Source organism: Tarenaya hassleriana, unplaced genomic scaffold (genome assembly GCF_000463585.1).
Source record: "Tarenaya hassleriana unplaced genomic scaffold, ASM46358v1 Cleome5, whole genome shotgun sequence".
NCBI classification, from domain to species: domain Eukaryota; kingdom Viridiplantae; phylum Streptophyta; class Magnoliopsida; order Brassicales; family Cleomaceae; genus Tarenaya; species Tarenaya hassleriana.
Window position 1 is genome coordinate 3,479,468 of NW_010967707.1, and position 16,298 is coordinate 3,495,765.

Genomic DNA, 16,298 nt, shown 5'->3' on the forward strand with positions numbered 1-16,298 from the left:
TGATATTGATGGCGAAGAGCGGTGGGTTCGTTGGGATTTGGAGTGCTCTTACTATTTATATGGCTCTCCGAGCTATTGCCGGAATTGCTAGGTACGTATTCATTTCTCACCATATACATATACATATACATATACATATATAACCCACATCTCATGATTCATAAGGAGTGAACACTTTCCTATGAATGTACCATTGCTTAGAAAAAAGTTGGTAGAGCAAAGCAATAACCAATTTAGATAATATATACTTGAAGAACTTATGGAAAATGAGAACGAGGAATCTAAATGATAATAATAATAATAATAATAATAACAATAATAATAATTATAATTATAATAATAATAATTGGGTTGCCATTAATATGTTTGCAGGCTGGGATCGGGGACCGGACCATGGAAGTTCATGCGAAGCCGATCTTGAAAGTAGAAAGTTATTGGTGGTTGTGTTTTTTGTTTAAAATAACTTTTCTATTTTCTCTTAGAAACTTACGAGTTCAAAAACGTTATTTATACAAAATTAAATAATTTGTTTTATATAGCATCACAAAACTAATTTCAATACTTATACCAAAAACAAAACTAATTTCAATACGCATAACCATATAGATAAAAAAAAAATGTGTAATTCTGATAACGCAACAAAATATTATGAACAAAACAATATTAATAGAAAAACGTAATCTTCCAAACCAAATTTTTTAATATTAAAATAAATAAATTCGAGAGTATGACAAACTGTATTTCGTTAACTAAATTATTCACCTCTTATTATCTACTAGAATATAAACTCACAATATAGAACACTGTCACTCACCGAAATAGTTGTACTTTAATTAAATGATTATGAATTATAAATACAATTTTATAATGGGATAATTTTGTAATCTAATGAAGCCATGGGATCTAATTGATATCTCGAATACAATTAAACCGGACTAAATTATGAAATTAAACCAAACCGGTATAACTGAACATATTCTAATATGGATTTTAGCCATTAAGATGCGGGTTTTCATTCAATGCCTATATGTATATATATAGGCAGTGACGAACTAAAAAGAGAAAAAAAATATGAACAAAAACACCATTGTCGTTGTTTCCTTGCCCTAACGAACCTTAAGACGCTCTTTAAACACATTACTCCGATTTACCCGATCGATCCGAACCCAAAGGAGAGAGAAGATCGAGGCAAGAAGGATCGACCACACGACAACGATGGTCGGAGTTCGGTTCTGTTTCCCCATCAGTCCCTTGAGGAAAGGGTAGAGATGGACGATCACCCAAAAGGCAAAGAAGAGCTTCCCGAAAAGCGGGCCCCACGACTGATACCCGCTGTTCACGGCGTACGAGATTCCTGCAACCACGCCGATGATGTTTATCACGAGAAGTGTCGTGGGTGGGATGAGGAGTGTCGTCCACTTGAACATGTAGAGCTCGGCGAAATCCCCATCTTCGTCCGACGCCTTTGATGTGACCGTGAAGTTGGTGTCTATCCCGGCCAGGACTTTGAGTAGGCCTTGGAAGACCGCGAATAGGTGGGCCGAGACTCCTCCGATCACCCAGAACTGCTCGTTCCTCCACCACTCGTCGATCCCTACTCCGCTCCATCGCATCTCGAGGATACCCGTCGCAAATATGGACAAAAATAGGGACAAGAACCATATGCTCGCCAGATTGCTAATCTGAATGCCAAGATAAGGTATTAGTTTCGTACTCGAATCAAGATTCATGACGGAACGGACTCACAATTCAACTGATAGTTTAGAGAGGGAGAGAGTGAAACCTGCGGGATAATGAACTGGTTGGTGAAGAGACAGACGGCAGGAAGAGTACAGTACATGAGGAGAGGGATAGAGGTGATGGGATAGATCGTGGTGTTGACGTACGCAAATCTCTCGAGCCATTTCAGCCGACCGCCGTAACCGTACCAAATCGGGCAATGCCGGCTGAAAAGAATCTCGACGGAACCTAGAGCCCACCGAAGCACTTGGTTCAAACGATCAGATAGATTGATCGGAGCGGATCCCTTGAAAGCAGGAAGCTTGGGCATACAGTAAATCGATCGCCAACCCCGAGCATGCATTTTGAATCCAGTAAGAATATCTTCGGTAACTGATCCGTAAATCCATCCGATCTGTGACCAGAGAAATAAAAGGAGGTAGTCTCAGAATACAAATAGCAGGATTTCGGGCAAGGCTATGTAGCTAACGAAACTAGAATGTACCTCACTTCCCCAGTCGGTTCTGTCCTCATACCCGCAACTAATGACATGAATAGCCTCTTTCAGAAGAGTTTCGGGAGTTGCAGATTCCGGGACACCGCCATTCTCCATAAGGGTAGACGCTACAAAGACTGCAGACTGTCCAAACCGCTTCTCCAGGCTCATTTGCGACATTAACATCGCCTTCTCATCGTCGAAGCCAGCCCCTAGTAGAAAACGAGAAACGCAAGACGAAAGTGAAGAGAAATCTATGCATGGGGTCGGATTTCAACAAACAGAAATGCTAATGGATATTACCTTCGACTCCCTCTTCTATGTCCTCGAGGTTGAACACTGGGACTGTGGAATCAACATGCTTTCTAGATTTCTTGGTGTCGGATCCCTTTTTACTAGATTTGGAGTTTTTCTTTCGTGAACCGCCACAGAGAGAGGACAGCACACTAGGCTTCTTGTGCTTGGGTTTCACTGGTGGTTCATAACCATACAAGGCTGTTCTGTTAAAGACACACCCAGTTCCGACGTAAACAGGTCCTTGAATCCCATCCAAACCTCTCAAATTTATCTGAAAAATCAATTTAAAAAAAGTAAAACAAATCATTACAAAGAAATATTTAGTCAAACATGAGACTTATACAAACAGAACATTCTTAAAATCATAACCAGCTTCCGAAACTTGGAGAGTAGTGCTTATAGGAAAAACGCGCACTTACATCAAAGAAGACGGTGTTACGGTTGGCATATCGATCATTCCTATCAATACCATCAAATCTCTGCGGAAACTGAACATAACACACTTGTTTCCCAAGGTTCGGGTCCATCAAGAAACACATAGCCTCTCTCAAGGCCTTACTGTTGTTTATGTAGTGATCACAATCGAGATTCAAAATGAAGGGGCCGTTTGTAAGAACAGCCGACACTCGAACCTGCAAGGTAATGTCAAGGTAATGTTTACCATGGAGTTAGACAAGACAGCTATACAATTAAAATACTAGATTTGGATTCTGCATTTGAGGGTTACGCACAAGAGCATTCATGGCACCAGCCTTTTTGTGGTGCTGAAATCCGGGACGCTTTTCACGAGAGACATAAACTAGACGTGGCAGCTCATTGCCCTCAGCATCCAGTCCTCCATTTTGACCCAAGAAAACCTGAAATCCGTAATTTCCACATAAGAAGAATACGGTTCCAAAACCCGTAACCAAACCACAAACGTTTCCGTTTCCAGAACTAAGAAAAAAAATCGCTGACTCCTATACGCTGTAGAATGACACTTAAGAACTAAGTAGCTCTCACCTGGATCATTCCTGGATGATCTCTGGTGTTGTTTCCTGGCCAGGGTGTACCATCTTGCATAACCCATCCTTCTTCTGGAATTTTTTGTGCTTTTGCAACAAGAGCATTGATACGAATCTTGAATTCCTCATACTCTCTCTGTAAGAGAATGTTGACATTATGTTGCCACCAAAAGTATACAGTAGAAAACAGATGGCCCAGAAAACCAGACTACTAAATCTTACCTTCATCGCTCTACGATCCTTCACAAACGATGGTTGAACTTTGTCCTTCAAGTAGTCGATCTTCTGTGTGAAGTACCATTCTGGAGCTCGAGGCTCAATGCTGTATTTCTTGCAGAAAGGAACCCATTTCCTTGCAAATTCTGATGTCTCAGAGAGGGCTTCAAAGGTCAGCATAGCCGCACCATCATCAGAAACATAGCAAGAGACCTTTTCAACTGGGTAATCAACAGCGAGGATGGAGAGCACGGTGTTGGCCGTCACCAGGGGAGGCTCTTTTAATGGATCAACAGTACTGACAAATATGTCTACAGCAGCTAATTGTGATGGCTCTCCTTCCCGATCGTACCTGTCGGAGAAAGCATATTCCAATCAGTGCCACGAATGCGAACTCAACAATCAAGTAAACAAATACACGTAAACAAATAGATGATGCAACAGATGACAATGTAAAAGAGAAATCTATGAAAAATGATGTTGAGAAGTGAAGAAATTCTTGCCTTAGAGCCAGCCTATCAAGATATGTCTCACGGTTCACAGGAAGCCACTTAGGGAACTGATCCAATATCCAGGATATAGCAAACCAAATCTCACAAATTACTGAGACTAACCACAGAGCAAACGCATTTGGAACTGGGTTTGTTATCCGGTAGTGCAAGAAGAGGCAAAGAACGACAAGCCGAAGAACTATGACCATCCTGTAAGGATTTATCCTCGATGATGGAACTGAAACCTTTCTTGAAAGAGGCTGTCGAGCTTCATCATTTCTACAAAATACGAAAGCAGCTTGCAGTTATGTGGTTGCTTAGGCAAAAGCCTTTGTTGCTTCCTGGAAAAGGAACTATATCACTTGCAGACTTTCATACACAAGTATGCATGAAGATCATGAACAACATAAAACAACAAGGTTTGTTATAAACAGAGTCAGATATTTCTCGGGCAGCCAAAAAGAATCATAAAAATAACCCAGAAAATGCAAATAATTGGAGGAAGTGACCAAAAGGGAACTCACAGGAAAGGGTCATCCAGGAACACATCAGTGCTGGTCTCATTGTCGCCGCCCCTTTCAGAGACAGCCAGACCAGTGCTCATAGGAATCACATTCTTCTCCTGCTTTAGTTTCCAGCCATCGACTCTCTCCTTCCATGCCACATTCCCTATTCCTGGTGAACCAAACTCCCTAACCGGGTCTACTGCCCTTATGTTGGCTGCACCAAATGAAACAAGGCCCTTTGAATCGACATAATGAAATTCAGCAAGCAGGAGATAAAACGGAGTGAAACAAGAGAGAGAATCATACGAGACTGATTCATATCGCTGGAATAACGAAGACGTTTTCCACAATCTCGAGGAGGAGATGCCATAGAGAGCCGCTCAGGCGATGCAGCAGACAGCTCTCCTGATACCTGCAATTATCCAAAGGTGTTACTCAGCCATATTAATATTAGTTAAGATTGCGGTACCAGGCAAAATGCTTGACTAGCTACCTCTTGTCCACAGGTTAGACGCGGAATGTTGTTATGCGAGGGCTCTTTATCATATTCTGGGGGCCCAAGGTCCTCACTCTGTCCACCCGTCAAATGCCAGCTCAACATGCGCTCTGAAATTTTCTCCTTCTGGCTTTGGTCATTAGGTATGTAACTAAGTTCAATAGCACCTTCATCAGTGTTGTTGTCATCCTCTTCAGCATCTCCAACAATTGGAGGGCTACCTAGAATTTTTTAAAACAACAAATTAGGACCTAATTTGATCCAGAAATCAACCAACTTTCAACATTTTATGGCCAGATAAGCTTTAAAACTTCTCTAATAGAACTAAAAAAAAAGTATATAGATGGCAAAAAAAAAGCACAGGGATGAAGAGCCCATTCTAATAGCTCTAACTCACTCTAAAACAAGAAATCATACTAAAATCCAGAGGCTTTTTACATAGTCTAGATGTAGGGGAGTCAAATCACACCAACTATCAAATGACAATTCAGGGAATTGAGATGTGATACCACCTTTGAGCCTCTTGTACTTAGTCTTGCATTGTGGGCAAGACTGGTTCCCATACTTCCTCTCGTACTCATAGCATGGTCTACAGACAGGAAATGCGCAGACATCACAGGCCACAAAGGGACCACCATCGACGGTTTTGCCAATGTTGTCACTACAGATCTCGCAAACCTGTCTTCCAAGATTCTTCACGGGCTCCGCCTTAGCAACAAAAAATTCCAATGTTACAAAACTAAGAACCCAATTGAGAAACATTTCAGGGGAACCAATAAAACATACACCAAATGTTTCATACATAGTACATCTCTCACTTCATTCGATTATCCACAATGCCCGAATCACAAGTTCACAGATCAAACTTTAACAAAGGGAAAAAAGATTCTACTATATATTCATTTTTGTACTCACCGTAGCTTCGCCTTCCGCTCCAACCATAGTCGGATTCTCCTCGATCACCAGTTGGATAACAGATGAAAAATGGAAAGTGGGTTTCAATTAGATCTGGACATCCGTAAAACACTTGCGGAATCTACACGTCTTCACTCTCAGTCAAGATAGTGCAAAACTCCGATCTGCGATTCAAGATCAAGATTCAGATCGCGCTCACCAACAATCATCATCATAAATACCAAGATCTCCATCAAGATCGACAGCACGGACGTATTTACACGGCCAATGTGCACGACAGCTAAAAAAAGGTCAGAACAACACAAGTTCATCAGTGTAACACTAACAAGACCCTCAGATAACTGATCAAGTGTTCTCCGCTAAATTACCCGGGATGCAGAATTTTACCTGGCGTTAATACACAATTTCTGACGAGAAAATCGGAATTCAGACAACAAAATCAAAGGCGAATCAGCTATCAGAGCTCCAACGAAAACGAATACCGAAACCGAAAACGAAGGAGACCGATCCAAAACCTGGGATTGCGAATTCGGCCGAAGATAAATGAAAGTGGAGTGGGTCGAGAGAGAGAGAGAGAGAGAGAGAGAGAGAGAGAGAGAGAGCGCGCTGAGCACTGTGACAGGCCGAAGAATAGGAAGCGGATTGAGAAAATCCGAAATTTGCAATTCTTAGCATTTTTGTCGAATTTTTTCCGGGCAAAAAAAAAGATTTTTTATGACAGCTGGTGACAGTATAGATTAATATTATTTTTTTATAAATGAATTATATAGTTGCCGCGTCAGCAGCGTGTGGTCATATAATTTGTTTTTTTTTTTCGGCATTGACATATATTTTGATTTATTTTTGTCGTATTTAACATGAAAAACTATCGAACATGAAATCCATGTTTGATTATTATATCTATCAATGTCCGAATCCGATAAAGGGTATACATTTAAAATAAATAGTATTATTCGATGCAAAACAGTAAATAAATTTAAGGACGTTTTTTTTATCATCATTTTTTACTTATTTTATATTTTGCAGAATATTTATACAAAAACTGATTTTAGTTTCAGATTTTTTTTAGCTTTGTATATATAAAGTTACCTAAGTTTGAGAAAAATATATACTAGGCCTTTGAAAATACATGGACAAAACAGAAATTTACCATGTGTTACATGTGAATAAATGGAAATTAATCCAATAGTCTATTTCTGTTATTTCCTTGTGGAATTCACAGTTAGACTTATTTCCTTGTGGAGTACAAAAAATCATATAAAAATTATAAATTACTTTTTAACATTTAGCTTACCTTTTTAAAGCTGCATTTATTTACAAAGGACTCCACTAATACCCTCGTGATAAAATCTTGTACACACACAAAAAAAAAAAAAAAGAGAGAGAGATATCCCAATACACAATAAATTCGACAAATTGGTAAAAGGAAGTATTGTTACTTTTAAATTATTTTGGTTCGTTGCTTAGCAATTCTGTTTCACTATCTGTATATAAACTATGCATATATTTAAATTTCGATAAGAATCAGACAAAAATAATGTTGTTCCTTTTCAAGATGCCAATGTGCACGGCTTTAGAAACCACAACACATCCAACCCTCTCCTCCCCCTCTCCTCCTCTCTCTCGACCCGCTCTTGAAGGATTCTCCTCTCCTGTTACGATATGTAAATATTGTAAGATACTATTTATTTTTTTTTGGGCAACGAGTATCCTATGCCGAGGTCCAAACTATTCTTGAGATTAGAAAACAACCATCCTCTCTCCTCGAATTCGAGGTTCCAACTCAATGCCGGAACAGACGTTTTGTATTCTGTTTCACCGGTTGAATTTACCAGATTTGGATTAAGAATTAAGATACTATTCATGTAATGAATACTTTTATAATCTAACTGTTAATACCATATATATATATATATATATATATATATATATATATATTGATAAATACTCATGAAACAAAGGGGAAAGAGGGGTTATTATTTCAGACGTACCATAGGCTTGGATCTCGAAGAAGCTGATTTAGTTGCAGAGAAGCATTGAGGAGACGGAGGATTGGTCTTTATTTGCTGTAACCTGAGCTCCTCTCCTTTGTTCTTCACCTTCTCCAGATCCAAAGCCATAGGGATGATGTTCTCCTCGTCGTCCACTCTCCTGCAAGAATCCAATTCATGTCTTTATTACACAAATCACCGCGCTATCCGACAGTATATCCAGTTTCCGTACTTGTAAAAGCACAACTTACTTCTTCCTTCTACCCTCCTCCTCTTTCTTGCTGCTTACTCTACCCCTCACATCGTCGAGCTTCTCCTTGTCCACTTCCAGCAAAGGCCTCCTTTGCTCTTTCGATTTTCCCACTTGGGTTAGGGTTTCCTCTGCATTTGGCTTCACAACAGTTTCTTCTCTCTCTGTCACCCTCGTGGCCAATCTCTTCAACTCGTTGCAGAGCTCAGAGATGTGTCCGAGTATGTCCTTCCCATGGAACAGATTCCTAGCAGACAATGTACTCTTTAGTTTTGGTTCGTCCTCTCTTTGCAGCTTTTCATGCGTATTCATCGTCTTCTTGACAGAATTTGATCTAAGTGCTGCTCTCCAGGATTTTGCGTGGTGGCTTGGAAGAGGCGTAGACGAATTCGGATTCTGGTTTTCGCTATCATAGTTGTTGGAGGTGAAAGGTGCCTTTCTCCTCGGTTTCGCTTCACTGAATAGAGAAACGAGAGGACTGGTAAGGTTGTTGAGATTGATGGAAACCATTCGAAACCCTAAACTTTGAAACCCATATATGCAGAAACAGAGAATTGCAACCACCTGTGCTTCGGGTGTCTAGCCGAGAGAGCCTCTCCACCACTTCGAAGCTTCAAAAAAGATCAATCAACAAAGAGAAATATGAGGGGGGGAGGGGAAGCAAGTATCTGAGCTGCAACTTTCTTCCGCAGCCATGGAAGAAGAAAGGGAAGGGGCAAATATTAAACCCAACAATCAAACCCGTGAATTTGGCTTTGCAACAAGGAAAAGTTCGAATCTTTGAGGCGAACAGAGAAGGGGGTAAAATATCACAATTCAAACCCTAGAATTCGGATTCGCGGAAAGAAAAAGTTAGAATCTTTAGGCACAAACCAACCTTGGAAGTCGCTGGGGATGCTGCGAGGAAGTCTTCAGCCCTCTTCGGATGATTACAGTCTGAGTTGAAAAAGATAACTCCATGAGAAAGAGAGAGAGAGAGAGAGAGAGAGAGATGGAGAGAGACTTGGTACCAGGTCTGCAAAACCAAGCGTCGTCATCGACATCGTCGTGAGGGGCCGAGAAATCGAACCATTTGGGAGCTTTGAAGTGTTCGAAGAAGACATCTTCGACGAAGCGAGAATCAATTCTCTTCCAGTCAATATTCGCGGGCTCCATTGTCTGAGCAACGAAGAAGACTACGGATAGATACAGAAGTCGGAGGAGGAGTCTGGAGAGGAAGAAGAACAAAGAAGATGGAGGGAGCGACAATGTAACCGTTACAGATCCACCGTGCATGTGATGCGTGGGTCCCATACCCTTATGACCGTTGCACATTTATTTTAATTAATTAAAATCACAAAAATGCCCAATTAAAAAAGACAAAAACTATAGAAAAACATTGTGTATATTAACAAAACCAAACTAAATTGAATATACTAATATCTCTAATTAATAATGAAAAAAATCATATCTATAATGACAATATATATATATGGGTGTGTGTGTGTTGAAACCTTTATTGAAAGGAGAAAACATGGTTTATCGCATAAAGTCATGAAAATTTATAAAAACATATTACAAGTTTTGAATATTATGTTCTAAATAAACTTTCATATTCCTTTAACAAAAAAATAAATAAACTTTCATATTTACATCACGATTCCAACATAAACCATCAAACCCTCTTGCCACTTGATTAAGCTTATTTATGCCACTTGAAAATACAAACTGCTAATTTCCTTGAGATCATGGTTTAAAAAAAATCCCTAAAATTTTGTATTTGTTTTATAATAATAATAATAATAGTTAGGTATACTTAAAATGTTATACCTAATAATTTATAGATTTGTAACAAAGTCTTAGATCTATAATAGGTTTAGAATTTAAAAGTTTAAAGAAAATTTTGCCTGAAGCACGCAATGGGCCTAATGTATACATAGAATATGTGGGTGTTTATTGTGGCGGCCCATATAGACAGATGAGCCATATATTATATATATATATATTAATTTCTTTTAATTTTAGAGTTTGATTTTCCGAGAACTCTGTCTGTGTTGGCGGCTTCTAGGTGGAAACGGACAAAAGAGATGTCATCTAACGGCGTGATTGTCACCGTTACAGTCGACGACAAAAAGCAACGTGTCGAGTTCTCGAGAACGTGGGACCCACTCCGTCACAGCCGTCTTGACACGGTGTCCTCCCCAGCTTTTCTCTCGTCTTTTAACTCATAATTAATCCCTTAAACTACTTTTTCCCCATCAAATCTCTCAATCACTATACAAAATCTGTTCATCTATTGACCTAATAAAACTATATATTGATAATTATATATTTAACGGGTCAGGATTGACTTGAATTCAAAAGAAGAAAAAATTTATATTATATACTTATATAATAAACAACAAAAAATATTGTCTTTCCATCATGTATTTTTCTGAAAGGGTGTAAATATTATTATTATTATTATTATTAAGAATATAATATGGTGGATTTATTACCGGTAGTTCGGGGGTTAAGCCTGTCCAATAGCTTCATTTACTTGCAACTGGATATAGCCCATCTTTTGTTCTCTTCACCTACCATTTTTACTCCTAATCCAAAAGTATACAAGAATATATTCTGAACTTTCCTTTTTCTTTCTTTTAGGGTTTTCAATTTTTTTTATTTTTCTTTGTAAATTTAGAATAGTATTTTTTAAACAATGTATAAATAAATAATGGTTCTTTTGCGGACATTGACTTTTTTTTCAATGGAAGTTGTTAAATAATAAAGAAAATTATTTTTAATGAGATTTTATTTTGTGATATGTAGTCATCTACCCAGAGAAGCCAGAAAGCCAAAAGAATGAAAAATAAATTTAGACATAAAACCATAGAGGATCATTGAAATCATGGATATATGTGTATATATGTATAACTAAAATAATTTTTCTTACTATTTATTAGTATTATGATAATAATTTTTGTCTAAGTCTAAAGTGTAGTTAATATCTATTTAATTATTCAAATTAATCGTCATTCTTTATAATAGATAAAATTATTCTGGATAATTATTTTTACCCTATTTCTCCGCTTAAAATTTTGGAAAATTCACATCTTATGACTTATGTCAAACATAAAATGCACATTTATCTCCTTTTTTAAAATTAATACAATTGGTAATAATACAAACAAATAACATTCGCTTGTTTTTTCTTTGGCCAAACAGAGAGAGTTTTTTCCGGACAATTTTGTTCTTTGGAGTATTTGAAAAGATAGGGGTAAATTTGTCTTTTTCATAAACGCAAATGCGAACACCTCATCGGCTTCTATAATTTCACCTTACTTTGAACGGACACAGAAAGTGACGTTGCGTGCATTAAACTTAATATATGGAATATCTCATATATTTAAAAAAAAACAATTACTAAAAAAAATTGCCACAGAAATCTTCAAATTCATCTCACATCTTTCCTTTGGAGGAAAACTAAATTCTTTTTTGCTATAATTTATGCCCTTCCCTTCCTACAAATCAATTTCCCACTGTCTCTCCTGAGGTCGCAAGAGATCGAGAGGGAGAGGGAGAGGGAGAGAGAGAGATGAATTCATGACTTTCGAGCCGTTGACGCAGAAATTCCAAGTCTTCGAAGATTTTCGTCTGCTTCTTCTCTTCCGACAGTAAGTCTCTGTCTTCACTCTCTGGAGATTTCGTATTAGATAAGCTAATTCTCACTTGGGTCGTTTCGGATTCTCTGCGATTTTACCGTTTTCGTTGATGGGTCTTACCCGGGAACCTCCAACTTCAGCCATACCATTTTTTCCTACTGGTTCTTCGGGGAATCTTTTGGTTTTTCCTGGTCGCAGATGAAATCTGGCTTGAAAGAAGCTGTTCTGGTCTGATACATTAGGAGTTCTTGTTTTTGGATTAAAATTGAAATATAATTTACTCGGATCGTGACGACTGTGATTGCATACTTGGTGTTTGATCTTTTGCTCTCGTCTTGTTCCGGGGGGGCTTTCGGTTAAAAATGATTAGCGACTTGTCTTTTCAGCTCGCTTTGCGTTTTTGGACGTTTTATGTTTTGCCTTCATGCATCAGAACAAGCGTGTCATGTTCCGCTGAAATGCAAAGATCATGAACACTTCATCAGTTCAATTTTGTTCTAGGAGTCTTAATTCATTTGTTTTCTCGTTGAAAGTTTCCTCCTTTACTCGTTTAAGGTGGTCTTATGTAGTGGTGATGCTTCATATGTGTGGTAAGAGGTCGGATCATACATCTTACTAAAGGTTCTGAGATTCACTTCATCCAGACAAGTGAGAACGACATCTCGTGTTCTAGATGCATCGCTAGATCTTGCCCTTTTCCCATCTTTGCAGACTCGTGCTGTATAGAGCTTCTTATCATAAATTTGTTATATTGTTTATGAACCGTAGTCTGTAATTGAATGATCTTCTCTCTGTTTCTGCTTTGCATATACTCGGTATATTGTGATAGGGTCAAGATTTATGTAACCTGTAGATTTATTTTAAGGACGTACTTACAAGGTTGCGTAACTAGTTTTATGATAAACTTGTTTGCAGAGTTGTAAACCGAAAAGGATGCCGACAAAAGCTGACAGTGGACACAGACAGCTGGATCATGGTACTCAAACCGTCTTTCAGTCAAACATGCATGTCCAACCGTGGTGGCGGGGAGTTGTGTCCAGCACTTCCACGGGCGAAACCACTTCAAAAGCATCTCCATCAGATCATTTAACTAGTTCCATGCCTATGCAAACAGCTGCTAATTTGGTTGACAAAGGTATTGCTGATCATTGCTGTCATATCACGGATAACTGCTTGGTGGTTTGGATACTGTATTTCTGATAAAAACACTGGTATTTCTCGGACTAGGGGTTTATCCCGGACAAGGAGACCATCTGAAGTGTGTCCCTTCAACAGATCCGGTAACAATTGCCAAAAATGCAGACCTTAATTCCCAGATGGAACTAGTTGGCCACTCAATTGTAAGGCCTCTCAGTCCATTTTTGTCTTGTATCCATACTTCTACTTGTGTATACATTTGTCTGGGATGTCAGGATGTGTACCATTGTTTTCCTGGTTGGTGCCTTGATGCATATGGTGATGGCTTCAATGAATGGGTTTAATCTCGTCTTTGCAATTTCAGGTTATGATGTCATACCCATATTCAGATCCTCAGTATGGGACAATGTTAGCATCCTATGGTCCACATGGTCTGGTATGAAAGAATATGCATGAAAAACTTAACATATGGAGTGACCCGTGTTTCCCTCTGCCAAATGATAGTAGCGGTCCATTCGTTGTACCATCTAACTCTGAGGGAATTCCTCCTTGTGACCTCTTTTGTTATTGCAAGGTATCTCCTCAGATGTATGGAGTCCATCAAACTAGAATGCCTCTGCCTCTTGAAATGGAAGAAGAGCCTGTCTATGTAAATGCTAAGCAGTACCACGGCATTCTGAGACGGAGGCAGTCCCGAGCTAGAGCCGAGCTCGAGAAGAAAGTGATCAAAGTTAGAAAGGTAAGAAGAGTATCCATTAGGGAAAGCTACTTAACTGCCATGCCATAGTTGATACGTTCAAAGCGTCTCATCATCGTCCTCCCCACCTACTACTCTACAGCCGTATCTTCATGAATCCCGGCACTTACATGCCATGAGAAGGGCGAGGGGTTCTGGCGGGCGGTTTCTTAACACAAAGAAGCTCGAAAACAACGGCACCAGTCCAAATCCCGAGAAAGAAACAAACGCAGGGCGTGAATGCTCAGAAACAGCAATGCGAATTCATGCAGCAAATAAAGGGGGTTTCAGCTGAACCCCCAACTAGTTAAACAGGAACAACACCTGCAGGTGAGATTCTCGCGATCCGTCTGCGTGTGTATATATGTGTGTGTGTTTTCTTTTCGAGAACAAAACCCGTATTTTATTCAGCGTTTGCGTTTGCGTTTTTGCGATGTGTTCAGGGCAGGTGGTGTTCCCAGGCAATTCATTCTTGGCTGTGTGCTTATGGTGTTTTTTTGGCTATTTGGAAGTGAGAGAGATGCAGAGACAATAGAAACATGAGAATGTCTTCATGTTCATGGATTGTCCGCATCTACACCCTGTCTTAGTCTCACTCCACAAACTTGTAAAGAAAACACGGGTCATACGACACGTCTGTCTTCTTCCAAGCTTCTGTAACTTTGTGAATTTTACCCTCTTAGGTAACCTTCTGGATCGCTTCGTGGGTGTGAATAAAAATGGCTCATGCAAAATATGACTTTGAATTTCCTTTCAATAAAATTTATCTATCAATTTGGTTTTCTTGATATTCATGCCATTTCTTGAAACAGTTCTCGTTTAGAGTTTCAACAAGAGAGGCAACAAAGATGTTCCAAGCTTCCACTCCAACACAAACAAAAGCCTCATCATGTATGTCTCTCTACCTAATAAAACTGTGCTTTTTATTTATTTTTTAATGTCTGCGGCAGCCTCTAAGGCAGAGTTTTTGCAATTAAATATTTAATTTTTAAAAATGAAAATTTATAATATTTTATATCTTCGTATAACTTTTTGGGGTTTAATGTATAAAATATTTTTCCAAAATTAAAAAAAAACTGATGATGATAAAGAGCAAAATAGCCAGAGAGCTTCTGTGGCTCTAACGCAGACCTAAAGGCACCCTAACTTCTCTAACCGAAACTTTGACGTCATCTGCCATCTCTCTCTCTCTCTCTCTCTTACTTTAACTCTGTTTTCTGTTATCATCTGCCCACCCTCTCTCCTGTTCCTCCAATTTAGTGATTTACCAAAAAATAATTATAAAACTCATTTACTCACAAAGGGTTTTTTTTGGGTAAATATTCATTCGATATTTTGTTTATATCTGTTAACTTTGTTTTTTTTAGGTGAAATTTATGATTGAAACATTAAAACCTTGAATTGTACCTTATCCGTATCTTTAAGGATATTTCACATTTGGATTATGTCTTGGAGTTGGAGATTTTTCGAGTTTTTTTTTTTAAAAAAAGAATCATCTTTATTTTATATTTATATTGGTTTTCTGTTTTATTGATATTCTTTTCAATTTTGTTTTTATTAAAAAAATTATTTATTTGAAAAATTATTTTCACTTCGATTTTTTCGACTCTTGAGGGTTTGATTGGAATTCAATTAATTTACCTTTATAAACAAATTATTCTCGGTCCATTTTGAGACTGTCGCGTTGTATTATAACGGAAATGTGCCAAAGTATATATATATATATATATATATATTTTATTTTAACATGAAGTTCTTATGGAAACTAATGATAAAAATATATAACAAAGAAGGTGGGATTGGGTTGGAGGTATAACTAATAACGTTGATTTAAATCAAAGACCATATGATAACATGGAAAAAAAGTACATATATACTGCATCTATTTGTAGATGACCTAATTCAAAGCCAAAGTCAATACCTTTATTAGTGAGGCCGAGATTAGCTCTTTCCAAATCCCAAAAAAAAAAAATCCCAATCACAAAATTTCGTTTTCGTATTCGTAACATTTTTTTATTTATTTTTCAAGTATATATTTTCAAAATTCATTTACCGAATTCAAAATCTATTTATTTCCCCCCACTAAAATGTACAATTGCATATTGGATAGGTATCTACCTTCACGTTTTAATACCGTAACTTCCGGGAAATGTTTGGTATTTATATTTTAATTTTGAATTATGTTGACCATTCACTATTTCTATCACTATGTATTATATTGTGACTTGTGACCGAATTTTTCGGTTGACCAGGCTTCAGAAATTTATGGGAAAAATTAAATGGGAAACATAAGTTTGTATTATGATTTATTTATTTGTTTGTTAATATCCACTGTTATATAAAACATGTAAATATATAAAATCATGCATTTTGGGGGAATCAATTTAATATGGATTTCCATTTTGGAGAAAATAATATATA

General features: G+C 38.0%; 4 protein-coding genes across 5 annotated transcripts in view; 2 read left to right on the forward strand and 2 right to left on the reverse strand.

Moving 5' to 3' along the window:
- LOC104826676 (protein DETOXIFICATION 43-like) overlaps positions 1–534 on the forward strand; it is a 4,961-nt gene extending 4,427 nt beyond the window's left edge. The window contains exons 14-15 of the mRNA XM_010559492.1: positions 1–91; positions 373–534. Coding sequence (XP_010557794.1) covers positions 1–91; positions 373–421 — 140 coding nt within the window. The 3' untranslated portion in view covers positions 422–534. The remainder of the gene's footprint in view (positions 92–372) is intronic.
- A 572-nt stretch (positions 535–1,106) lies between these two features.
- On the reverse strand, positions 1,107–6,775 carry LOC104827428 (cellulose synthase A catalytic subunit 3 [UDP-forming]-like). The gene is made up of 15 exons (XM_019204049.1): positions 6,656–6,775; positions 6,141–6,304; positions 5,738–5,933; positions 5,223–5,446; positions 5,036–5,141; positions 4,748–4,943; positions 4,236–4,502; positions 3,739–4,084; positions 3,515–3,652; positions 3,244–3,369; positions 2,932–3,144; positions 2,519–2,783; positions 2,225–2,427; positions 1,784–2,134; positions 1,107–1,682 (listed from the first exon to the last, which is right to left on the reverse strand). The coding sequence occupies exons 2-15, from the start codon at positions 6,165–6,167 to the stop codon at positions 1,107–1,109; spliced, it is 3,234 nt and encodes a 1,077-aa protein (XP_019059594.1). The 5' UTR covers positions 6,168–6,304; positions 6,656–6,775.
- Positions 6,776–7,398: 623 nt separating this feature from the next.
- On the reverse strand, positions 7,399–9,596 carry LOC104826677. The gene is made up of 6 exons (XM_010559493.1): positions 9,392–9,596; positions 9,259–9,317; positions 8,946–8,992; positions 8,383–8,838; positions 8,132–8,291; positions 7,399–7,792 (listed from the first exon to the last, which is right to left on the reverse strand). The coding sequence occupies exons 1-6, from the start codon at positions 9,534–9,536 to the stop codon at positions 7,691–7,693; spliced, it is 969 nt and encodes a 322-aa protein (XP_010557795.1). The 5' UTR covers positions 9,537–9,596; the 3' UTR covers positions 7,399–7,690.
- Positions 9,597–11,778: 2,182 nt separating this feature from the next.
- Positions 11,779–14,623, forward strand: LOC104826680 (nuclear transcription factor Y subunit A-7-like). 2 transcript variants are annotated; one of them, XM_019204158.1, is made up of 7 exons: positions 11,779–12,016; positions 12,920–13,139; positions 13,232–13,344; positions 13,506–13,577; positions 13,716–13,880; positions 13,981–14,207; positions 14,326–14,623. In XM_019204158.1, the coding sequence occupies exons 2-6, from the start codon at positions 12,938–12,940 to the stop codon at positions 14,170–14,172; spliced, it is 744 nt and encodes a 247-aa protein (XP_019059703.1). In that variant the 5' UTR covers positions 11,779–12,016; positions 12,920–12,937; the 3' UTR covers positions 14,173–14,207; positions 14,326–14,623. The 2 variants fall into 2 exon arrangements, with proteins under 2 accessions (XP_019059703.1, XP_010557797.1); XM_010559495.2 differs by having other exon boundaries at positions 11,780–12,016; positions 14,321–14,623.
- Positions 14,624–16,298: the final 1,675 nt, after the last annotated feature.

What these genes read in the sequence shown, in the direction of transcription:
- LOC104827428 (XM_019204049.1), bottom strand. Translation starts at nt 6,167, where the DNA reads ATGGTTGGAGCGGAAGGCGAAGCTACG. An exon ending in GAGCGGAAGGCGAAGCTACG is followed by an intron (nt 5,934 to 6,140) that starts GTGAGTACAAAA and finishes TTTGTTGCTAAG; the next exon opens with GCGGAGCCCGTGAAGAATCT. An exon ending in TAAGTACAAGAGGCTCAAAG is followed by an intron (nt 5,447 to 5,737) that starts GTGGTATCACAT and finishes AAAAAATTCTAG; the next exon opens with GTAGCCCTCCAATTGTTGGA.
- LOC104826677 (XM_010559493.1), bottom strand. Translation starts at nt 9,536, where the DNA reads ATGGAGCCCGCGAATATTGACTGGAAGAGAATTGATTCTCGCTTCGTC. An exon ending in CGCTTGGTTTTGCAGACCTG is followed by an intron (nt 9,318 to 9,391) that starts GTACCAAGTCTC and finishes TTTTCAACTCAG; the next exon opens with ACTGTAATCATCCGAAGAGG. An exon ending in CATCCCCAGCGACTTCCAAG is followed by an intron (nt 8,993 to 9,258) that starts GTTGGTTTGTGC and finishes TCTTTTTTGAAG; the next exon opens with CTTCGAAGTGGTGGAGAGGC.
- LOC104826680 (XM_019204158.1), top strand. Translation starts at nt 12,938, where the DNA reads ATGCCGACAAAAGCTGACAGTGGACACAGACAGCTGGATCATGGTACT. An exon ending in TGCTAATTTGGTTGACAAAG is followed by an intron (nt 13,140 to 13,231) that starts GTATTGCTGATC and finishes TTCTCGGACTAG; the next exon opens with GGGTTTATCCCGGACAAGGA. An exon ending in AACTAGTTGGCCACTCAATT is followed by an intron (nt 13,345 to 13,505) that starts GTAAGGCCTCTC and finishes TTGCAATTTCAG; the next exon opens with GTTATGATGTCATACCCATA.